Raw genomic sequence first — 23,858 nt, forward strand, 5'->3', positions numbered from 1 at the left:
AATATGTGTGTTATAAATTATTATTTTAAGAAATGATAATGCGAAACTACAAAAAATTATCTTCATATGGAAGTGGTTTTAGGTTATCTATAGGACATCCTGTTTAAAGCTGGTTCACTTTGTGAGTGAGTGAGTAAGTGAGTGAGACAGAGGAGGTTTGAGACTGATAGTGTGAAATCTTGTGCAATTTAATATTTACTTTTATTTTACTTAACTTTTTAACTTCGGTTTAGGTTGTTTCTTCACTTCCTGATGATATCCGGCCTGGCCCTGACTTATATGGACTTCCATGGGAAGCTGTGGTTTTCACTGGATTGTTAGGTTTATGCACACTGCTTCTGTTCAGCTGCAGGTTTATTCATTCTGTAAGTCATGCATTTCTGCTCATGAATCACAATACAATGTGCACACTTTATGATTGCCATCATTTCACCAAGTAATCATGAGCCTTTTCTGTTTTTTTCTGCAGATGAAAAGTCGACTATATGCGAGTGAGTGTTTTACCATCTCTTTAGCTTATCAGCTCTCTGCTTTAATCTTGTCCTTATTATCTGTGTAAAGGGTTAGTTCACCCAAGAATGAAAATTATCATTAATTACTGATCCTCGTGTTGTTCTAAAACCATAAGACCTTTGTTCATCTTCGGAACACAAATGAAGATATTTTTGATGGAATCTGAGAGCTCTGAGGCCCCTCCATAGACAGCAGTTTAATTAAGACTTTTAAGGTCCAGAAAGTTACTAAAAACAAAAAAATAATGACTTTATTCAACAATTTCGTCTAGTCTTTGTTGGCACAGACTTGAAACAAATGTTGAAAGTTGTCATTTTTGTTTGTTTTTGCGCACAAAAAGTATTCTCGTTTCTTCATAACATTTAAGTTGAATCACTGGAGTAACACGGATGATTTTAACAAGGTCCTACCTTTCTGGGCCTTGAAAGTGTTAAATACGTTGCTGTCTATAGAGGAGTCAGAGAGCTCTCGGATTTCATCAGAAATGGATTAATTTGTGTTCCGAAGATGATCTTATGGTTTTGAAAAAATGGTTTTGGGTGAACGAACCTTTTAACTCATACTGTCAGCCTTTCAATTGATCCTGGATGTTGGCTTTTTTGCAGGTAAAGAGATGCAAATGGCACATAAAGTGGCTGAACTGCTTGATGAAAAGTGCAAGGTGCTGGAAACATTCAGTGAGGTTAAACAGAAGGTGAGAAATTATACATTATACACTTAATACACATAGATGCTTTCATAAATGCACTCTTCTAATGAATCAGTCTAAACCAGAGGTTTTTAAACTGGTGTCCGGAGACCCCCAGGGGTTAAGGGGAATGCTAGGGGTCTGTGGAAACCTTTAGAAAAAAAAATCTAATAAGTAATACCTTTAATAGTACAGTATGAGTAGAAAAAAAGTAATAATATGACTTAAAAGGATAGTTCACCTATAAATGAAAATGTTGTCATAATTTACTCACCCTCATGTTGTTCCAAACATGTATGAGTTTCTATCTTCGGTTGAACACAAAATATATTTTAAAGCGGTCATATAATGGTACATGCACTTTTACAAGCTGATTGTATGGAAATGTGTGTTGGCAGTTCCTGTACACAACCATCCTATATTGATAAAAATCCATCAAGTGTTTTTAAAAAGAAATCTCCTTATATGTTTTCCCCTGTCTCAATTCGAGCCGTTCGACCGTGTGACTTCACACGGTCGGACACCCCTCCCACGATTGTTGATTGACAAGCAGCGTTTTACCTCAGACCCGCCCCCTGAGCGAGCTCAAGCTGTCGTCACAGTCCGCCATTGTATAAGTAGAGACGCTGGAGCAGAATGGCGTCTAAGCGATTGTGGTGTTCTGTTCTTGGGTGTAATAATGAACAAAGCAGTCATTATGATGTTCTTAAATCCGAACCGCTGAAGACGCAGTGGCTGAGTTTTGTTTTCGTCAATGCTTTTATGTTTGCGTGAACCGTGAAGCATTTCTCACCTGACTGCTTTATAACAGTGGGTTTATAATGAAAACCAATAATAATCCCACGTTTATAATGAACAACACGTTATGGTTATTGAGTTATTACAAACTGTGTACGCTGGTTTTAAAGTTAACATTGATGTGGTAAGCTTAGTTATGTAGATGGTTTATAATGGTGTCTGTTACTGTAAAAAAAAAATCGTGTTGTAACAGTTTTTGCATAGATAATGTTAAGCATCACTGACAAACCGACATTAACAGAAAAAAATGTTTTTATTGGCATTAGCTGTAACATCAATTTGTCAATGAACTAATATACATCAGTAAACACATAGCATTTCCGCTAACGTTACCCTGCCAGTACATAAAGACAGATCAAAGTGACATTACCTTAACCAACCATTCAGAAACGTCCTGTTTAGCCTTAAAGGACAACTCCGGTGAATTTTTAAGTTTATCTTGATCGGTATATCTTTGTGAGTACGGTCTATAGAAGAAGAAAAAAACGAACCAGATTGGTGCTTGCAACACGGCGCTATTACAGTTAATGCCCAGAGCCCCACCTCAGCTAAAACGGCAGCTTTGGGGGCATAACGTAAAGGGTGTCTTTGTGCCTCTTAACAGACACAAAATGCAATTAAAATGTCTGTCCAACATGAACAGGTCCCTTACATGACAACGAGATGAGTTTAGCCACTTAGCCATTGTTTAAATTCATCTAAACAGTGTGTTAGACGGCTAGCTGTATCTCACGCTGAAGTCCCTTGGGACCTCAGCGGTAGCCGGAAAAAAGGCAGTCCAGTTGGGAAGAGCGTTGTGTGTAAAGCACGATTATTTTATTACTGCACATCTTTCATTAAGCCGTGTGTGCCCAAATGGAAGGATAAATAAAGTTTACATTACCTTCACAGTGGTTGAACCCGTCTTTAACCACGGAATGGCATTTTTCTTCAAACGGCTCAGCTGTGTTGTGTCTGTGTACGTTAGTCAAGTGTTCGCTGCCAATTTTCCCAATTTGGAAAGGCACAAGCGCAAACCATTTCTTCTTCACTTGTGAGCCCGATCGGATCATCACTCTAGGGATGTCCGGTTCACGAACAAATCGTTCTTTTTAACCGGCTCTTTTTAGTGAAGCGGTAAACCAGTTTACCAGATCGGACTGAATCATTCTAAACGGTTTGCGTCTCAAATCAGCGCTGATTACACAAGTTACTTTAGTTGCTCACTTTCTGACATGAGTGATATTCCCTCCGGATAGAAATAAACTAATGTCTTGAATTATATGTTGTAACTCCAACCGTTCACTGAACTGAGACATGTTTTGCTGAGAGAACCGATTAACTCACGAGCAGCTGATACTGAGCGTGCGCGAGTAACTGAATGAGCAGCGGTCCTCGGATCAGCAGTACAGCAAGATACAGCTAGCCCGCTAAAACAGGGGAATTTAAACAATGGCTAACTGGCTAAACGCATCTCGTTGTCATGTAAGGGCCCTGTTCATGTTAAACAGACATTTTAATTGCATCGTGTCTTTTAACGAGTCACAAATAACCCTTTACTTTATGCCCCCAAAGGTGCTTTTTTCTATAGACTGTACTCACACAGATATAACGATCAAGATAAATTAAAAAATTTGCCGGAGTTATCCTTTAAATGTCGAATTTCGTTGGAGCTGTCATCTTGGTCTGACTCCGGTTCAAATTGACACAGTTGCACAGATCTCCTCAGAGACTCACGTTGCCATTCGCCTGTAGTGTTGTCAAGGGTAACACTCCTCGTGCCGCCCACAGAGCAGAGGGGCGGGTTCATTCATCATTTAAAGCCATATGCACTGAAATGCCTTGGTGAAAACAGAGCTGTTTTTGACCAGGTAAAATGAGTGTTTCCTTACAATTTAACTTTAATTTTTAATTAAAGTATATTACAAAGTTTTCATTTAGACACTAAAGAATCATATTAACTTGTATAAAAATGGCATTATATGACCCCTTTAAGAATTTTGGTAATCAAACAGTTGATGGTAGCCATTGACTTCAATCGTATTTTTTCCCTACTATGAAAGACAATGGGTGCTGTCAACTGTCTGGTTACCAACATTCTTCATTTGTGTTCAACAAAAGTACAGGTTTGAAACAACAAGAGAGTGAGTAAATGATGACAATTTTCATTGTAAAAAATATCCCTTTAATAGTGACCTAACTAAATATTACATCAACATATTTATAATGTTTTTCAGAATATACATTAGGGTTTTGTACAAGAAACTATATTAGAATGATCAGAATTATTTGGGGGTCTGTAGTATCTAAAAGACTGAACACCTAAACAATGCTGTCTGTCTGTCTGTCTCAACAGTTTGACAAACTAGAGTCCACACTGCAGAACAATGGCGTGTCTGCTCAAGCTGCAGAAAAAGAAAGTTTAGAGGTAAAGACATTTTCTTTTTTTCCCCTTCAAATATTGGTTTGTCAACAATATTTGCCTTTTAGGAAATGTTACTTTTGGATTTTCATTGTGCTCATTGTAACTAATTAAATCTGGTTTTTTTTGTTTTTTTTTAATTAAAAAAATGTTTATATTTTATTTTAAATAGCCCGATAGTATTACACATTGTTGCAACTCAAATCTCTTTGTAAAAACGCACAGTTTCCTAGCCACTAAACTTTAAAGTGCTCCTATTATGCTATTTTAAAGGGTTAATTCAACCAAAAATAAAAATTCTGTCATTAATTCCTCAGCCCTATGTCTTTCCAAACCCGTAAGCTCTTCATTCATCTTCAGAACGCAAATAAAGATATTTTTAATGAAATCCGAGAGCTTTCTGACTCCTCTATAGACAGCAGCATAATTAACACTTGGTCCAGAGAGGTAGGAAAGACATTTTTAAAATAGTCCATGTGACTCCAGTGGTTCAACCTTAATTCTATGATGCGAAATGAATACTTTGTGTGTAAAAACAAACAAAAATAACAACTTTGTTCATCAATTTCTTCTAGCCTGTGTCAGACTATTATGTTGTTGATGCAGTGTAAACAGTGCAGCGCTCACGTGAACTACTTCGACCAATGGTAAGCCGGCATTCTGCAAGCACTGCACCGTTTAAGAGTCTGACACAGGCTAGAAGAAATTGTTGAATGACGTCGTTATTTTGTTTGTTTATTGCGTTAAAAATGTATTCTCGTCGCTTCATAAAATGTTGTCTTCACTAACCTTTCTGGACCTTAAAGGTCTTAATTAAAAAGCTGTCTATGGAGGGGTCAGAAAGCTCTCGGATTTCATCAAAAATATCTTAATTTGTGTTCCGAAGATGAACGAAGGTCTTACTGGTTTGGAACGATATGAGGATGAAAAATTAATGACTAAACCTTTAAAGATTCCTGTTTTTGTTTTGGAGGTCTCCTACTATATAGGTTTAAACGCATCCAAGGTCAAAAAAACACTTTCATTTTCTCATAATACACATTGCAGCATCACCACTGTTCTCACAGTGTCTGGAATGGCTTGATCAAGGATCCGCTTTCTCTAAACCCATCCTTTCTGAGTGTCTACTTTTCTCTGATTGGTCAGATGGCTCAATCTGTCATGATTGGTCTACTGCTTACAGTGCGTGTCGAAAATGAAATGTCCATTACTGAATTACTTCCTCAGCACTTGTACACATGGTAATACAAACAGTAATGATGGTGTCTGTTTTACTCTATCAATTTGAGCCAGGGTCCTCATCCATTGGAAGTTCATGGATGTGTATTTGCTTAGCAGGAAACAGCACTTTAAAAAAAAACCGTCTGCCTGACCAATTTACTGTTTACCTGACCCTTGTCCAATGTTATTTCCCTTAGGTGGCATCAAAGAAACTTGAACAATCAAATGCTCAGATGAAAAAAGAAATTAAGAGGCTACAAGAAGAGCTGTCTCAACAAAACAAAGCAAGAAAACAACAAGAGGATCAGGTAAAGTTGTCATGCACGCATTCCCACCCACACATAAACTCACTTTACATATCCATACTACAATAGTCACCCTATATAGACTGATTTTCATGCTTGATGCACATTATGTTGACTGAATCTGTCTTAACGGCTTTTATCTTTTACAGCTTGCTGAACTTGAACAGATTTTAAGTAATTTAGAAGTTGAAGCTAAAGATCGAAAGTCACAGTTAGAACAGGTATTGGCTATCTATATGATGCATATTTCAGTCATATTCCTCAGTAATCGTTATTTGCTATTCTATACTATTACTTGTATTTCTATGTGCAGGACAACACAACACTGAAGATCCATGAGATCAACACAGAAAGACTACAGAAAAACCTGCTGACGGCCAAAGAAGAGCATGCAATGCTGCTCGAGAGTAAAGCACAGGTGACATTTGTGTTTAGTTTGGAGAGGAAAAATGTATATATTTTCAAGCTTTAACATAACTAGTAAAATCACTGTAATGCATGTCTTACATTTACCATGAGTGCATATGCCCATCACTACTACAGCTGATGCAGGAAGCAGAGGGCTGGGGCGAACGCCTCTGTGAGCTGGAGGAGGAGATGAAAATGTGTGAAAGATCTCATTTTGGCATGCTGGAGGACTGCACTAATAAAGACGAGCGCATCAAGGTAAAAACGCTTCGACTCCAGACTAGTAGTTGACTTATGGATTTTTGTGTGTTAGGTGTGTTGTGTGTTAGGACCATTAGGTGTTTTGGAAAGAAATCAGTTTGAAAGAAATACTCAGATTAGACTGTACGGAAATTTAAATATACAGGTATCACTAATACACACTAAATCCACAGTCACGCAGTGCTGATATTGTTAACATTAACAATTTGAGAACAATAAGGCCGGAGACACACTGCAAGCGTGCCGTGAGCGTCTTGGCTGCGTGGCGTGTCCGTTTTCATCTCGGCTCCCATGTTAACCGGTTAGAGCTTGCATACTGCCTGCGTCACAAGCGCGGCCCGAAAACGCATGCATGCTTCAAATAGAAGAGACGCCTATTTTTCAAGCGACACGCGAGCGTGTTGGAAGCGTTTCCAGGCAAAAGAGAATAGGAAAATATGTTAATATGCCATTTTGACACAAATACATATTTAAAAAAAATGACATTTTCATGTTTGAAAGTCTGTAGGTTAACATAAATGCAGTTATAGGCCTAATTGTAATAATAAAAAACAACAGAATTATCGATTTTGAAATATTAAACCTGTCAATACAGAACGAAATGTTCTGTAGCCTATTTTGCAGTGAATACCATAGATACGTATGGTCAATAGGCTACTGTCAACGTATTCTTTGCTGTATCAATAGGCAATATATTTATATTTAACATGAAGTATAGGGCTTCCCTGTACATTAATAGCAGCAGCTGCCGCGCGGCTGACACGCAACAGAAACGCCACGCTCGCAGTGTGTCTCCGGCCTAATAATTTGCACAGTCTGATTTTATACAAGCGATCGTTAGATTTAATCACCTTTGGTAGCGTGATTTATTGCAATGTTTTGTTCCCAAAGGTGGCAGACATGTTACTTGTTCAGATTACATTTTTCCCGTAAAACTTATTTTTTAGGTTATACTCCAAGAGGTAGAATCTGTGATTCTGAAATAGTGTCCACACCGGTGTGGTGACTGACAGCCACACATATTCAGCCCACACACATTAGATACATCTGCGCCGAGGAGCTGATGCACAACTCGCGTACGGTTGATAACTTTGCAAATTACTGCAATTGCAGGTTTCAAACAGAGATGGTGACACAGAGGCCAAACTTACAGACTGCAGCTTTAAGGTTAACATTAAGTGACATTCTTATTCATTTCCAGGTTAAAACACTAATTGTGTAATTACATGAAACAGGATTATTTCAGTAATATACCTTCTGGTGTTCACCCATGTTCATTTCGCGCTAACTAGTAGTAAAGAGGAAATGAGATTCATGTGCTTTGTTGCGGCTTGAACGGAGAAGGCTACAGTGATCTGTCATGCCGTATTAACGAGTGCCAAAACAAGATTTTATTGTTTGAATTTCATATAAAAATCAAAGAATTTTAAAGTTAAGACATTGCTTCATTATAAAAGTAACAAAAGGCTTCGCTTATTTCAATTATTGGATGGCAGGCGCACTACAAATGTTTAATCAAGTTTTGTTTTCTCATCAACAAAAAACACCAGAGACTAAAAGTTGTCAATTTTAGATTTAAGAAAATATATCATTATAGATTAAAATTGAGAAATTAATATTGACAATACAGAGCTAGTGTCCATGCAGCTGACATGTTTAACTGTTGTAGATTATTCCAGTAATAGACGCTGAACAAAGTCAACATATCTTTGGACCACTCAGCAGTCCTTTTTGTCTTCAGCCCAGGTGACACACTTCTGACGCTGTCTGTTGTTCAAGAGTGCCTTGACACAAGGAATGTGACAGCTGAAACCGATGTCTTGTATACGTCTGTGCGTAATGGTTCTTGAAGCACTGACTCCAGCTGCAGTCCACTCTTTGTGAATCTCCCCCACATTTTTGAATGGATTTTGTTTCACAATCCTCTCCAGGGTGCAGTTATCCCTATTGCTTGTACACTTTTTTTTTTCTACCACATCATTTCCTTCCCTTCGCTTCTCTATTAATGTGCTTGGACACAGAGCTCTGTGAACAGCCAGGCTCTTTTGCAAAGACTTTTTGTCTTGCCCTCCTTGTGCAAGGTGTCAATGGTCGTCTATTGGACAACTGTCAAGTCAGCAGTCTTCCCCATGATTGTGTAGCCTACAGAACTAGACTGAGAGACCATTTAAAGGCCTTTGCAGGTGTTTTGAGGTAATTAGCTGATTAGAGTGTGGCACCAGGTTTCTACAATATTGGACATTTTCACAATATTCTAATTTTCTGAGATACTGAATTTGGGATTTTATAATCATCAAAATTAAAACAAATAAACATTTGAACTATATCAGTCTATGTAATGAATGAATATAATATAAAAGTTTCACTTTTTGAATGGAATTAGTGAAATAAATAACTTTTTGATGATATTTTAATTATATGACCAGCACCTGTAATGTTGGTAACAATGTTAAAGTCGTTTGTCCCTTTTGGTCATTTAATGCATCCTTGAAATCCTTAAAATCCTTAAAATAATAAATTTCTTTAGATAAAATATGTTTTTACTGACCGTAAAAAGTTGTGTATGTGATATAATGAAATATCAAATTAGATATAAACAAAATTGTGGAAAATGAATATTTTATAGAGCTGCATGATTAATTATTAAAAGATTGCGGTTCAAACAACCACATAAGTGTATTCCTAAATGACAACGATGTTTCTATTTAACCTTTGACAAGTACTGATCCAGAGAGAGCAGTTGTCATGTAAAGGTATGAAACCGCCTCACAAACAGTGTTTTTCAACCATATAGTATTGTATATATCCGCGTGTCCACCAATATATACGTTTGTCCACACAGTCTCGTGCCCAAAACTGCATTTCAGTTACACTGCATTTCTAAAAATCCGGTTTTCTTTTCTTATATCAGTCACTGACAGAGTGCCTTTTGAAGATGCGAGATTGGGATTCTGAGGACGAGTGCTGCGTTGATGGCAGCACTAATACAGCTGGAACTGAGAATGGAGACAGTTCAGGTAAAACTCTTGTGGTTCACTTGGGAATATTGTTAGTCTGTTTTTTAAGTCTGGTCTCATCTCATAAATTGTATTCTGCTTGCAGAGGTTCATAAGAAGCAAAAAGTACAGAAACTCATTGAAGCAGCCAAGGTATTTCTACTTGCATCCTGGTTCCCTCAAACCTAGTGATACATGCTGTCTATGATTGCAGCTCAATGGGTTTTGAAACACAGCCCTTATGTGTCAGATTAAACGAATAATGCCTGTCTACATCTTGAATACTAATAGTCCTTCTCTTTGACTCAGATGAGTGCAGATTTAAAGTCCATGGAGGAGGACAAAAACAGGGTGTTTGCCAAACTCGCAGATGAAATGAAAGCCAAAGAAGATCTCCAAGGTAAACCGTTTAGGTGCACAACAGTTGAAACAGGTTTTAAGAAGCATTAAACTCTGATTTTGATGCATTATTTTGTTGATATAAAAGAGTTTGGATTGGTTGTAGAAAGACAATGTGACACACTCATACATAAGAATCTTTAGGCACCTTAGGATTTTGTTTCTGATTTAAAGGGGGGGTGAAACACTCAGTTTCAGTCAATCTCATGTCAATCTTGAGTACCTATAGAGTAGCATTGCATCCTTCATATCTCCGAAAAGTCTTTAGTTTTATTATATTTATAAAAGAAATATGGGCTGTACGAGTCTTTCCGGAAAAAAACGAGCGCCTGGAGGCGTATCGTGTGGGCGGAGCTAAAGAATGACGATCGCGAACAAAGCGATGACGTCCTCAAGCGTGGAGAAACCCATGGCTATCTCAGCTAATACAGATAATGATCAAGAATCAAATCTGAGGCAGAAATAAATTGAACAGGAAAAACAGCAACATCAGGACGTCCGTCTCTGTGGTATGTACTATATTTAGTGGCCTTTGTGTGTCTTTACTCGCATTTTATGAGGACATGATTCGGTTTATGGACTATTGTATGCGACTAGACCTAAGAGGTAGCAAGCAAAACGGTTTTGCACGTCAGACTAGTGTAACGTTATACAACAGAGAACAGCAATGGAGTAACCGTTAGCGCATTTGAATGACGAACCACGCGATCGTGTCGTTTACTGATGTTTACTCATGCGAAGGTAGCCAATAGCATAGACATTTGAAGCCGTTTTACTCACCAGCTTGTTCCAAAGTAGGACCGAACCTTTATCGCTGGGACCGCGCCGTCAAAAACACACTTCTTTGGTATGATTTGGTGAAGTCCTGTGACAGCAGTGGCGTTTAAATCCACTTTGAGATGCGACTGAAACGATGTTGTGAAGCTTCCCGTCATTTCTGCGTTCAAATCGGTTCAAATGCAGCGCTGCCTTCCCGGAATGCTGTGCTGAAGCATTGAAGTCGCTCGATGTCACCCATAGGAATAAAGTGGAGCGCGACGCGCGACATAAGTCTTCACGGAGGACTGGATCTGGACCTGAGAGACTGTTTACAGCGTGCATTTCCTCTCTCTCGCTCTAGTCACACGCGCGCGCACCCTACCGGGAGAAGAGCCCGTACGGCCCATACAAGGACCTTCCGTTCTATTAACGTCAAGTAGACCCATACTCGAAAAAACTCTCCGAAACTTGTGAGAAACCGGAAGGAGTATTTTTGACACAGAAATACTCTATCAAACGTCCAACTTGACTATGTTTAGGATGGGAATCCAAGTCTTTAACAGTGTAAAAAGCTCAGTATGGATGAAACAGCATTTCACCCCCCCTTTAAGAAACAAAATGTATTTGCTTTCAAATTCATTTTAAAGCACATTTAAGAAAACAACTGTGGCATTTTCCAAAGCTCTTTACAGCACAGGGTCACAATAAAAAAAGTGAAAGGCATAGAACACAAAATGTAACTGCCCTCAAAATAGGTTTTAAGTCTACATATAAAAACATAATAAATGTCTAACATACAGAGGCAAATAATTGCAGTTTTGGTGCAGCAACCACAAAAGCACAGCCTCCCCTGCTTTCCAGTCTTGCTCTCAGAACGACCAAAAGCAAATGGTCGGCAGACTTTTCTTTCAAGTTTTTTATGAGTAATACAAGTGGAGCGGATTTGCTTTGCCCTGATTAAATCAAACACTATCATTTAGACTCTAAATGAACATTAGACTTGTTTTCTTTTTTCTTGGTATTCTTAGATGGGATCAGACAACTTGAAGAGCAGAAGGAGGTGTTGGAGTCAGAGAGTGCCAACTATTCTAGTGAAAGCCAGAAACTCCAGCAGAAACTCCAGATCATGACGGAGATGTACCAGGAGAATGAACTCAAACTACACAGGTTTGGACCCAAAAGCTATATCTCAGAGAGCACTTTGCAGTGTCATTAAAATACTAATTCCAATAATTGAATTATTCCCTAAACTCTGGTCAGGTTGTTGACGGTGGAGGAGAAGGAGCGTTCACAGAAGGAGGAAAAGCTCAACAAGGCAGACAAAAAGATCAGTCTCGCTGCAGAGGAGCTCGTCACTTATAGGTGGGAGCAACTTGTTTAGCACGCATGTGGAAATCGAGTTAAGAATGTTTGAGTATGTGATTTAAAATCAAAGGAAATGGGCTCTGAGAAAGACAGGAAACATGATGAAGGATGAATGTTCACCAAAAGAGGAAGTTTATATTATAGTCTCTTTCACTATGTTTACATAGACAACGAGCCAAAGACCTAGAGGAGGAACTGGACCGGACTTCACAGGCTTATAAGAATCAGGTGACACACTTGAAATGCCTTACAGAGTTACAGCCTCTTTACATGATTTATAGTGGTAAAGGTTTTTCAGTCACCTGTACTGATGATACCCATGGTCATACCCATGATAAAATGTTTATATAATGCTGGATGTATTATGCATACATTTTCATGCCTTAAAATAGCTTGAATGTAACTACACCCTTTAGAATATTTAGATCCATATATATGCAACATTGCTCCGCCGACACTCAGAATGGTAATGCATTTTATGTATTACTCTATACAACCTCGGACACATGACGGTAATTCATATGATTAGCCTTTTGCTGGAAGGCTAATCAAGGCTGGATATCAGCCTTTTGCTGTTATCAAACAGCTAATAATGTGTTGCTAATATTACATAAACCATTTTCGCCTTTTCAGAGTCAGACAGCTGCCTTTCTAACAATCAGTATCCTTAAAAATACTTAGAACTTCAGTGGAAAAAGGCATCCATCATAACCTCGTAATATTGCTAAATGTATTCGATTTTTCATATCAACAGAAAAATATACCATTGAGACTCCTCTGCTTCAGAGAATAGTTAATGATATGCTAAAGCCCGCCCAAACGTTGACGTGATTGGTTACAAGGTAGTTGGTGACATCAGAAACACCAGCGATTTCAAACCACGTTTTTGGTATACTGCAGTTTTACTTTGCACTTTGGTTTTTCTTAAAGCATATTAAAAACAACATACAGATTTTCACCACAGGGGGTCTTTAAAGTGTTCAATAACTTTTTATAGTTACTTTTTGTTTAGTTTTTATAAATTAATATTTATTATGTACATTTCTCTTTTTTTCCTACCAGATTACTTCTCATGAGAAAAAGGCTCATGATAACTGGGTGAGTTGTTTTCAGACTAGTAAACTTTAATCCATATCAGTCGTCAGTAGGTTACAGATGTATTTTGTGTCTGATACTCTTTTTATTCTGAATTGTCTGCATTATAGCTAGCCGCAAGGGCAGCGGATCGAGACCTTGCTGATGTCAAGAGAGAAAACGCTCATCTCCGCCAAAGGTGAGATTGGCAAGAGAGTGATTTACTTTAGTATTTTCTATACAAGAGAAGCAGCATTTATTCATACATATGAACGTATTTACAATTGCAGGCTGACTGATGCCCAATTCAAGGTCGATATTCTTGATAAGGATATACGAGAGGGCAGACCTTTATTTAGAGGTCAGATTCTCTGCATTTCCCCTGCATAGTTCATGTCTCTCTATGTTTAAAATGGTATTAAACATGATATGCATTTTCCTGTCTCAAAGGTGAAAGATCTCCATATGGACCCTCTCCTCTTAGCCGACCATCCTCAGAAACGCGGGCATTCCTGTCGCCTCCTACACTAATGGACGGCCCCCCTCGACTCTCACCCCAGTTTGTTATGGGTCCAGGCAGAGGTGATATACAAAAATCCATTCCTTTTAAATTCTGGGAAAGTCTCTTAGCTAACATGAATAATGTGATTAATTCTTTGCTCTCTCAGACTTTAGTTTAGCATGGTTATCTAGCTTTATTTTTTGTGTGTGCATGCATGCGTGCACGTGTGTGTTTGTTTGTATCACATGCTTGTATCCTGTTCAGTTCCCATAAGATATAGTTGACTTGTTTGCTGGGTCTGATTTCCCACGGTTTGCTTGGTAAATATTTGGTTATTAAGGACAAAGTGTGATATTTTAACATTTACCTAATCACTGCAGTTCAGAACTTTGAGGTCAGTTTTCTTTTAAATAAATCAATACTTTTATTCAGCAAGGACACATAAAATGTATCAAAGACTTTTATATGATTACAAAATATCGTTTCAAATAAATGCTGTTTTTTTTCTATCATCAAAAAAATCTTAAAATATGTGTCATGGTTTCCATAAAAAGATTAAGAATATTTTAAATATTAAAATTTCTACTGATGATGATAAAAAATGTTTCTTTAAAAAAAATCTTACTGACCCCAAACTTTTGAACAGTTGTATAAAGGTTTTTAACAGCATTATAGTCAAAGAGCCGCTTTCATTTGATATTTTACATTCAATAAATATCACACTTCAGAGATGTATATGCATTCATAAAATCAATATTTTTCCAGTACCATCTTTACAACTGCTCAAATGAAAATTGGTATTTCTGAGTTTTTCTATCCTCTTTGGGTTGTTTATTGCATATCACTAATGAATAAACACTTGAGATATACTGTGTAATTTTTGCACAACAAAATGCGCACTAAACCGTGGGCATCAAACCATTACCCAAATTTGAATATAGATAAGTCTTCATGTTTTATTACCCCGTTAATATTTTGTTGGTTGTCTCCCTTTCCTCCCTTTTCCATTCTTAACTTCCTCAAATATTTTGATGTGCTGTCTCTCTCCACTCCATTCATCTTCCTCCACTCTCACTGTCACATAATCAGCATCCCGAGGCGTGGGAGAGCCCCCTAGTGGTGGGCCAGACTTTGAGCGGAGTGGCCCTCACTCTGATAGTGGCTCACTGTCTCCCTCCTGGGACAGGGAACGCAGGGGCCCTCCCGTCCCTCCAGGTACAGTGATGTTCCCACTGCTGTGGCTGTCCTGTAGCAGGAGGAAATGCGTCTCTAGCTCTCAAAAGTCAAGAATTATTGACGGAAGAACCATGAGCACATTAACATAAGTGCCCATTTTTACATATTCAATATTTAGTATTCAGTAGCTTTCTCCACCTTAAAGCTAGCCAATCATAACAGGTAATTTACATAGTCTTAAAGGTACAGTATAGGAAAAACTGCCTGTTTATTTAGGACAGTCAGAGGTGGTTGTGTGAAACTAGATTATAATGTACATTTTTGTATAAATAAATTTTTACTAATATAAAGGGTTTAATTAATATAAATAAAAGGGTTTAATTAATATAAACTAATATAAAGGGTTTTTTACTAAATTAAAGGGTTAGTTCACCTAAAAATTTATCTTCGGAACACAAATTAAGATATTTTTTGTTGAAATCAGATGGCTCAGAAAGGCCTCCATTGGCCATAATGTCATTTCCTTTCTCAAGACCCATAAAAGGGTACTAAAGACATCGTTACAAAGCCCTTCTCACTACAGTGGTTGTACAATAATTTTATGAAGTGATGAGAATAAGTTATTGTGGGCAAAAAGAAACAAAAAAACGACTTGTATAGTGAGGGCCAATTTCAAAACACGTCTTCCTGAAGCCTCGGAGCATAATGAATCAGTATATCTAGTCAGGATTCTGATCGCGTATCAAACCACCAAACTGCTGAATTCACGTGACTTTGGTGGTCTGAACCACTGATTCGATAGACTGATTAACAACGGTTTGAAACAAAGGTTTGAACAACGTCTTAAGGGTGTCGGACGACATTAGGGTGAGTAATTAATGACAGAATTTTAATTTTTTGTTGAACTAACCCTTTAATATACTCAATGTTAATATGCTATTTATTTATGAATACCATTACCAATCATTGAACTGTCTTGTGCCTGTCATTAAGCCAACTGTGTGAAGTGAGAGGCTCATATAAAGGTGTTTCTGTTACTGAAGCTCAAACTCTGTTATTCAGAGGTCGCTGAGAAGCGCTGACTCAGCAGCACAGCTCATTGAAGAGTCGCAGAACTGGGCCTTCTTTGTTCTAGACATTTCTGCGTTTTTGGCCCGTGCGTCAGGCTTTGTCCCACTGCCCCCTGCTGCTCCTCACTGCTGGGACTAATACTGTCGGTTCAGCAGCTGTGGACTAAATATTCAGCCCTGTGATTATTTATTTTATACTGCAGGCCTGAATAGTACAGGACATCGCTGTATTTTTTAATGTCATTATCATCATGATCATACCAACAGTGGTTGTTTTATATTGTCTGTAGTGCATCATTGCCATTTCATCCCTGTGTCCATCAGCCAATCATTTTTAGATGGGTATTAACTTAAGTTAACTTTATTTTAGTTTCTTTGTTGTGTGTGTGTGTGTAATTTATTATATACAGGTCCTCCTCAAAAAATTAGCGTGTGATAAAAGTTCATTATTTTCCATAATGTAATGATTAAAATTAAACTTTCATATATTTTAGATTCATTGCACACCAACTGAAATATTTCAGGTCTTTTATTGTTTTAAAGGTCCCGTTCTTCCCTTGTTTTTGAAGCTTTGATTATGTTTGCAGTGTGCAATATAACATGAGTTCATGTTTCGCGTGTAAAAAAACAGTATTTTTCACACAATTTACTTATCTGTACAGCGCTGTTTCCTCTGTCCTAAAAACGGCCTGATGATTTCCTTGTGCTATGAAGTCACTCCTTCAGAAATACGTAACGAGTTTTGATTGGGCCAGCGCTTCCCGTGTTGTGATTGGACAGCAGCTTAGCGCACTTTGCCCGGAAAGGTCCCGCCTCTTACCATAACGGGGAGATGCAATCGCTGAATGTGCGCACTTCTCCACGTGGGAGAGCAACAAGACCACGCCCTCTTTTTTGCGTGTTCTTGTGGGCGGAGGGTTAGTCAACAAACGGTTCTAGTGACTTCATTACATCCCTGCACTTCCTGCTGTAGTCCAAACCGGCCGTTCACTGTAGGCTTTAAAAGGGAACTTCTGTTAAATAAAGTATCTCGCTTGGCATTGACCTTTGAGCATTATAATTTTACTGGTATTATTTATGCTCTAACAGCAACATTACACATTGACTAAAGTTTGAAAGATGGAATCGTGAAGAATGGGACCTTTAATACTGATGATTTTGGCATACAGCTCATGAAAACCCCAAAATCTCAAAATATTCGCATATTTCATCCGACCAATAAAAGAAAAGTGTTTTTAACACAAAAAAAGTCAACCTTCCAATAATTATGTTCAGTTATGCACTCAGTACTTGGTCGGGAATCCTTTTGCAGAAATGACTGCTTCAATGCGGCGTGGCATGGAGGCGATCAGACTGTGGCACTGCTGAGGTGTTATGGAGGCCCAGGATGCTTCGATAGCGGCCTTAAGCTCATCCAGAGTGTTGGGTCTTGCGTCTCAACTTTCTCTTCACAATATCCCACAGATTCTCTATGGGGTTCAGGTCAGGAGAGTTGAGCACAGTAATACCATGGTCAGTAAAATCATTTACCAGTGATTTTGGCACTGTGATCAGGTGCCAGGTCGTGCTGAAAAATGAAATCTTCATCTCCATAAAGCTTTTCAGCAGATGGAAGCATGAAGTGCTCCAAAATCTCCTGATAGCTAGCTGCATTGACCCTGCCCTTGATAAAACACAGTGGACCAACACCAGCAGCTGACATGGCACCCCAGACCATCACTGACTGTGGGTACTTGACACTGGACTTCAGGCATTTGGGCATTTCCTTCTCCCCAGTCTTCCTCTAGACTCTGGCACCTTGATTTCCGAATTACATGCAAAATTTGCTTTCATCCGGAAAAAAGTACTTTGGACCACTGAGCAACAGTCCAGTGCTGCTTCTCTGTAGCCCAAAGTGGCTTGACCTGGGGAATGTGGCACCTGTAGCCCATTTCCTGCACACGCCTGTGCACGGTGGCTCTGGATGTTTCTACTCCAGACTCAGTCCACTGCTTCCCCAGGTCCCCTAAGGTCTGGAATCGGTCCTTCTCCACAATCTTCCTCAGGTCACCTCTTCTCGTTGTGCAGCGTTTTTTGCCACACGTTTTGCTTCCCACAGACTTCCCACTGAGGTGCCTTTATACAGCACTCTGGGAACAGCCTATTCATTCAGAAATTTCTTTCTGTGTCTTACCCTCTCGCTTGAGGGTGTCAATCGTCATACCCATGATTGCGGTTTTGAGTAATGAACCACGCTGGGAGTTTTTAAAAGCCTCAGGAATCTTTTGCAGGTGTTTAGAGTTAATTAGTTGATTCAGATGATTAGGGTAATAGCTCGTTTAGAGAAATTTTTCATGATATGCAAATTTTTTGAGATTTTTGGGTTTTCATGAGCTGTATGCCAAAATCATCAGTATTAAAACAATAAAAGACCTGAAATATTTCAGTTAGTGTGCAATGAATCTAAAATATATAAAAGTTAAATTTTTATCATTACATTATGGAAAATAATGAACTTTTAGCGCATATGCTAATTTTTTGAGGAGGACCTGTATTTATACACTCCTGAACAAAATCTTAAGACCAGGGGATTCATTGCAAGTTTTACACATTTTACACGCTCTTGTGGATCATAAACGGGTTGTAAGTACTGATTCAAAATGCCAAAAGAAGAAACAGGAGCAAGAGACAAAAAAAAGAGAGTAGGCAATTTATTGAAAAATGCATTTAAACTGAAACAGGCCGTTCATCAGCTGATCAAAAGTTTAAAGGGGGGTGAAACACTCGGTTTCAGTCAATCTCATGTCAATCTTGAGTACCTATAGAGAAATATTGCATCCTATATATCTCCGAAAAGTCGTTAGTTTTATTATATTTATAAAAGAAATATGGGCTGTACCAAGTCTTTCCGGAAAAAACCGAGCGCCTAGAGGCGTATCGTGTGGGCGGAGCTAAAGAATGACGAGGGCGCAAAGCGGTGACGTCCTCAAGCGTGGAGAAACCCATGGCTATCTCAGCTAATACAGATAATGATCCAGAATCATTCGGAGGCTGAAATAAATTGAACAGGAGAAACGGCAACAGCAGGACGTCCGTCTCTTTGGTATGTACTGTATTTAGTGGCCTGTCAACATTTGTGTGTGTTTACTCGCAGTTTATGAGGACATGATTCGGTTTATGGACTATTGTATGCGACTAAACCTTAGCAGTAGCAAGCAAAACGGTGTTGCATGTCAGACTAGTGTAACATTATACATAGAACAACAATAGAGTAACCGTTAGCGCATTTGAATGACGAAGCACGCGATCGTGTCGTTTACTGATGTTTACTCACGCGACGAGCCAACAGCACAGACATTTGAAGCAGTTTTACTCACCGGCTGCTTCCAAAGCAGGACCGAACCTTTATCACTGGGACCGCTCCGTCAAAAACACACTTCTTTGGAATGATTTGGTGAAGTCCTGACAGCAGTGAACAGTGGAGATCCACTTTTGCGACGCGACTGAAGCGATGTTGTGAAGCTTCCCGTCATTTCTGCGTTCACATATCGGGTCAAATGCAGCGCTGCCTTCCCGGAATGCTGTGCTGAAGCGTTGAAGTCACCCATAGGAATAAAGTGGAGCGCGGCGCCTGGATCGACTGTATCTGCACCTGAGAGTGTTTATGGGCGTGCATTTCCTCTCTCTCTCTAGTCACGCGCGCACGCACCCTACCGAGAGAAGAGCCCGTACGGCCCATACAAGGACCTTCCGATCTATCAACGTCAACCCGAGCCATACTCGAAAAAAACTCTCAAAAACTTGTGAGAAACCGGAAGGAGTATTTTTAACACAGAAATACTCCATCAAATGTCCAACATTAGTTTTTGAAACGTTGTCTATGTTCAGGATGGGAATCCAAGTCTTTAACAGTGTAAAAAGCTCTGTATGCATAAAACAGCATTTCACCCCCCCCCCCTTTAAGACCATAGCCCATAAGGTCAAAGGTCCAAAGGTCAAATCTCCACAAAAATATGGCTTTCATGGCATTGTCCATCAAGCAGTCATACTGTCAAGATCTCCTGATGGCAAAGGCAAAAAGGCTTTCTCTCTTTGAATGTGGTAGGATTGTTGAGCTGCCATCGTGCCATCGCTGCTGAGGTTGGACGCAGTAAGACAGTCATTTTACATTTCTTAAAAAATCCTGAGAGTTATGGGACAAAAAAGTCAAGTGGTAGACCCAAAAAGATTTCACCTAAACTGAGCCGCAGGATCCGACGGGTTGTCCATGAAGACAGATCAATCCTCGACCCAAATTAATGCCCTTACTGATGCTGACTGCAGCCCAATAACCATAAGACGTCATCTGCTAGAAGGGCTTCAAGAACAAAAAACGTCTTCAAAGGCCACGTCTCCTCCCACGACACAAACTTGCCCATTTAGAATTTGCAAGGGAGCACCAAACATGGGACATTTAAAAGTGGAAGAAAGTTCTCTGACGAGAAAAAAAGTCAACCTAGACGGTCCTCCAACGTTACTGGCATGACAAGGAGATCCCACCGTAGATGTTTTCTACGCGGCACAGTGGAGGAGGCTCCATCATGATCTGGGGTGCTTTTTCCTTCAATGGGAAAATGGAGCTTCAGGTTGTGCAGGGGCGACTGGCTATGTGGATCTGTTGCAGCGGGCATCCCTCTTGACCGAAGGCCTCTGTCTGTGCAGTAATGCCTGGGTCTTTTAACAGGACAACGCTTCAATTCACAAAGCCCGCCTGACGAAGGACTTCTTCCAGGAGAATAACGTTGCTGTTTTGGACCATCCTGTGTGTTCCCCTGATTTAAATCCCATTCAGAACATTTGGGGATTGGTGGCAAGGGAAGTTTACAAAAATGGACGTCAATTCCAGACCGTGGATGCCCTTCGTGAAGCCATCTCCACCACATGGAGCAACGTTCCCACCAGCCTCCTGGAAACAGTCGCATCAAGCATGCCGAAACGAGTTTTTGAAGTGATCAACAAGAACGGTGGGGCTACTCACTACTGAGTCCTTTTTTGACACTTTTAGTATTGTTGAGCAATTATTTTTGGGCTATGGTCTTACACTTTTGATCAGCTGATGAACGGCCTGTTTGAGTTTAAATGCAGTTTTCAATAAATTGCCTACTGTCTATTTTTTGTTTCCGTTTCCTGTTTCTTCTTTTGGCATTTTGAAGCAGCACTTACAACCTGGTTATGACCCACTAGTGCGAAATGTGTAAAACTTGCAATGAATCCCCTGGTCTTAAGATTTTGTTCAGGAGTGTATATATAAATGTAATATAATAAATAAATAAAAACTATTATTAAAAAATATTTTGATCTGATCTCATAAAAATGCATTCAAAAGGCTATAGGGTTTAGTTATTATAATAATAATTTAATACATTTTTAATGCTTAGGTCACCCTCTCCCAGATCCAGGTTTGCCATATAGGAGGCCCCCTCCAGGTCCGTATCCTATGGGTCCTTTGCCTCCTAGACCTCCATTTCCTCCTGAGCCATACTTTGGTGACAAATCAGGTGAGCCTTTCCATGTGACCGCCTCTACAATATGTTTGACTTTTTCTGCTTCTCTGTAAAGGTCACTGTAACCGTTGAATTATAAATAGCCCACATGACTCATATATACAAGCCTAACATAATAAATAATAGGGAAAAACTGAGCTCCATATTCCCCTGGTAAATCAGGCTGCCATTATTGGTAGAAACTCCCTGCTGACTTCTGACTTATCAAAGCATGAATGAGCATTTTTTTCCCCCAACAATCCTCAAGAATAACATTCAAATGAAAATGTAAGATTGGGACTTTGGGACTCACAGATCCTTGAAGTATGTATTCTCTCTGCTTTTTTCAGATCCATCATTTCTAAGAAACAATTCATCTATTACTGAGAATGAGAGCAGAGAAGTGAGTAAACCGATCTGTATTATATCACTTGATGTAGTTAATTGTGCATAGCCATTAAGTGTGTCTTCTCACAGGGTCCTCATTTGATGCCTGGTGACATGAGATTGCCCCCTGATCCAGATTCAAGAATGGGACCTCCTCCTGGTCCCCTATTAATGGGAATACCTCGACCAATGGACCCTAGGGACTCAAATTTCCCACTCAGGGGCCCTTATGGACCTCCAGAGTTCTTTCCCCCTCGTGGGCCTGGAGGTCCCCCCATAGGCAGTAAGTTAACTGTTTCCACTTGTGTAGGTGAAATGTCAGCATGAAAGACAACAAAGTTAATAAAAAGCATATTTATTGGGAAATAATGTGTGCGTATATATATGTGTGTGTATGTATATGTGTGTATATATATATACATAAACATATATATATACATATATACATACACACATATATATATATATACATACACACATATATATATATATACATATATACATACACACATATATATATACATATATACATACACACACATATATATATATATATATATATTTATATTTATTTGATTCTGCGTCCTAGTACAAATTGGTAAATAATAATAATTATTATTAGATTTAATTTTACCATTTGTAACTAAATAAGACTCTGCTACATGGATTTTTATATTTATAAAAGAAAATAAATAATATAATATAATTACTAATTAATTAATAAATATTTTATGGAAATTTGAGGTTCATTTCAGAGTTTTGAGCCTAATGTTTTTTACACTGTCCAAGTACAAAATGATTTATTAACATCATTCAAATGTATTATACTTTAACTTTTGCATTAGATTTTTTTACATGATTTTTTACTACTTGGATTATTTTTACACATTTATTTAATTTATTAAATAATTTAATGTGTATACATTAATGGAAATTTGTACAAAAGGCTGCATTATTTTAGTGTTCTAAATCTGATTATTTATCACTATTATAAATTATAATTTTTTTACATTTACATTTTTTTCAAGTATTACAAGTTAGGATGCAGTTATTTGATGTGTGTTTATTTTGACTTTGATTTAATTAATATGATTGTGTCATTACAAACCAATAACCTTTGTACCATTTCCTCCAGTGCGAGGGCCACTTCCCCCTGGAATGTTTCCCAGAGCTCCAATGCCGCTCCCTCAACATATGGGCTATCTGCCACCAAGACCTCTGTCTGACAGTTTCCCCCCTGGACCGCCTCCCAGACCCTCCCCACCAGGCAGTGAGCAGCCGCCCAACCAGTCGCCCTCTCCTCACGATGTCATCTGATCTTCCCATCTCACTCTCTCTTCCTCCCCTGCAGACTGTTTTCGACTTCCTGTTGTTGTGCTCAGGGGGGTGTTTCCTTTGGTATGTAAACCGCAGTAGCCTTGTGGTTATCTCTTAGTTGAAACTTGTTTGAAAGAGCAAGCATGGCAAAGATGCAACACATGCCACTGGTTATTTTATGAAAAGGAAGTTGATGTCTTTATTTCAGGTACAGTGTAAGTGTGCAGCCTTGGTGAACCTGTAGGTAAAGTGTAAAAAGTCCATGTGACTGCCTTATAGGGTTAGAGGTGCTCAGGATTGCAATGTTATGATGCTTTTTTTAAATTGAAGGTAGTTGATGAAAGGTCCTCATATTTGTCAGAGTGTATATATAGAAAGTGTACTAAGTATATATATTGTTAATAGGATATTGTTGAAACAAGACTTTGGTAACTAACTTGACAAATCCAATAACTCAATCCAGAGAACCGTCCATGTAGCGCATTATATATATAATGTTTCCTCAAATAACAATCCATGCCTTAAAAATACATGGTCTGATGAAATCATGTACATTAATAATAAAGATATCACTGAAAAATGCTGGATTAGTTTCAATTGTGCGTGCTAAAATATAAAGCTAGGGAAAGCATTCTTTTGTTTCAGGAAAGAATGCAGAAATATTAAAGTGATGGTCAATACTGATAATAGTTTTTGATTTCAAAATTGTATACTCTG

The 23,858-nt window shown here is 38.7% G+C and overlaps 1 protein-coding gene across 10 annotated transcripts in view; it reads left to right on the forward strand.

The window, feature by feature from the left end:
* mia2 (MIA SH3 domain ER export factor 2) overlaps positions 1–23,723 on the forward strand; it is a 32,669-nt gene extending 8,946 nt beyond the window's left edge. For all 10 annotated transcript variants that reach the window (XM_067455851.1, XM_067455854.1, XM_067455857.1 and 7 more), the window contains 23 exons: positions 234–365; positions 470–491; positions 1,119–1,207; positions 4,335–4,406; positions 5,819–5,929; positions 6,076–6,147; positions 6,240–6,344; positions 6,470–6,592; positions 9,507–9,612; positions 9,698–9,744; positions 9,901–9,991; positions 11,778–11,916; positions 12,010–12,111; positions 12,282–12,342; positions 13,177–13,212; positions 13,320–13,387; positions 13,479–13,549; positions 13,639–13,770; positions 14,780–14,905; positions 21,333–21,452; positions 21,788–21,840; positions 21,915–22,107; positions 22,960–23,723. In XM_067455851.1, coding sequence (XP_067311952.1) covers positions 234–365; positions 470–491; positions 1,119–1,207; positions 4,335–4,406; positions 5,819–5,929; positions 6,076–6,147; positions 6,240–6,344; positions 6,470–6,592; positions 9,507–9,612; positions 9,698–9,744; positions 9,901–9,991; positions 11,778–11,916; positions 12,010–12,111; positions 12,282–12,342; positions 13,177–13,212; positions 13,320–13,387; positions 13,479–13,549; positions 13,639–13,770; positions 14,780–14,905; positions 21,333–21,452; positions 21,788–21,840; positions 21,915–22,107; positions 22,960–23,141 — 2,253 coding nt within the window. In that variant the 3' untranslated portion in view covers positions 23,142–23,723. The remainder of the gene's footprint in view (positions 1–233; positions 366–469; positions 492–1,118; positions 1,208–4,334; positions 4,407–5,818; positions 5,930–6,075; positions 6,148–6,239; positions 6,345–6,469; positions 6,593–9,506; positions 9,613–9,697; positions 9,745–9,900; positions 9,992–11,777; positions 11,917–12,009; positions 12,112–12,281; positions 12,343–13,176; positions 13,213–13,319; positions 13,388–13,478; positions 13,550–13,638; positions 13,771–14,779; positions 14,906–21,332; positions 21,453–21,787; positions 21,841–21,914; positions 22,108–22,959) is intronic.
* The last annotated feature ends 135 nt before the right edge of the window (positions 23,724–23,858 follow it).

This window comes from Pseudorasbora parva, chromosome 10 (assembly GCF_024679245.1).
Source record: "Pseudorasbora parva isolate DD20220531a chromosome 10, ASM2467924v1, whole genome shotgun sequence".
In the NCBI taxonomy this organism is placed as follows: Eukaryota; Metazoa; Chordata; class Actinopteri; order Cypriniformes; family Gobionidae; genus Pseudorasbora; species Pseudorasbora parva.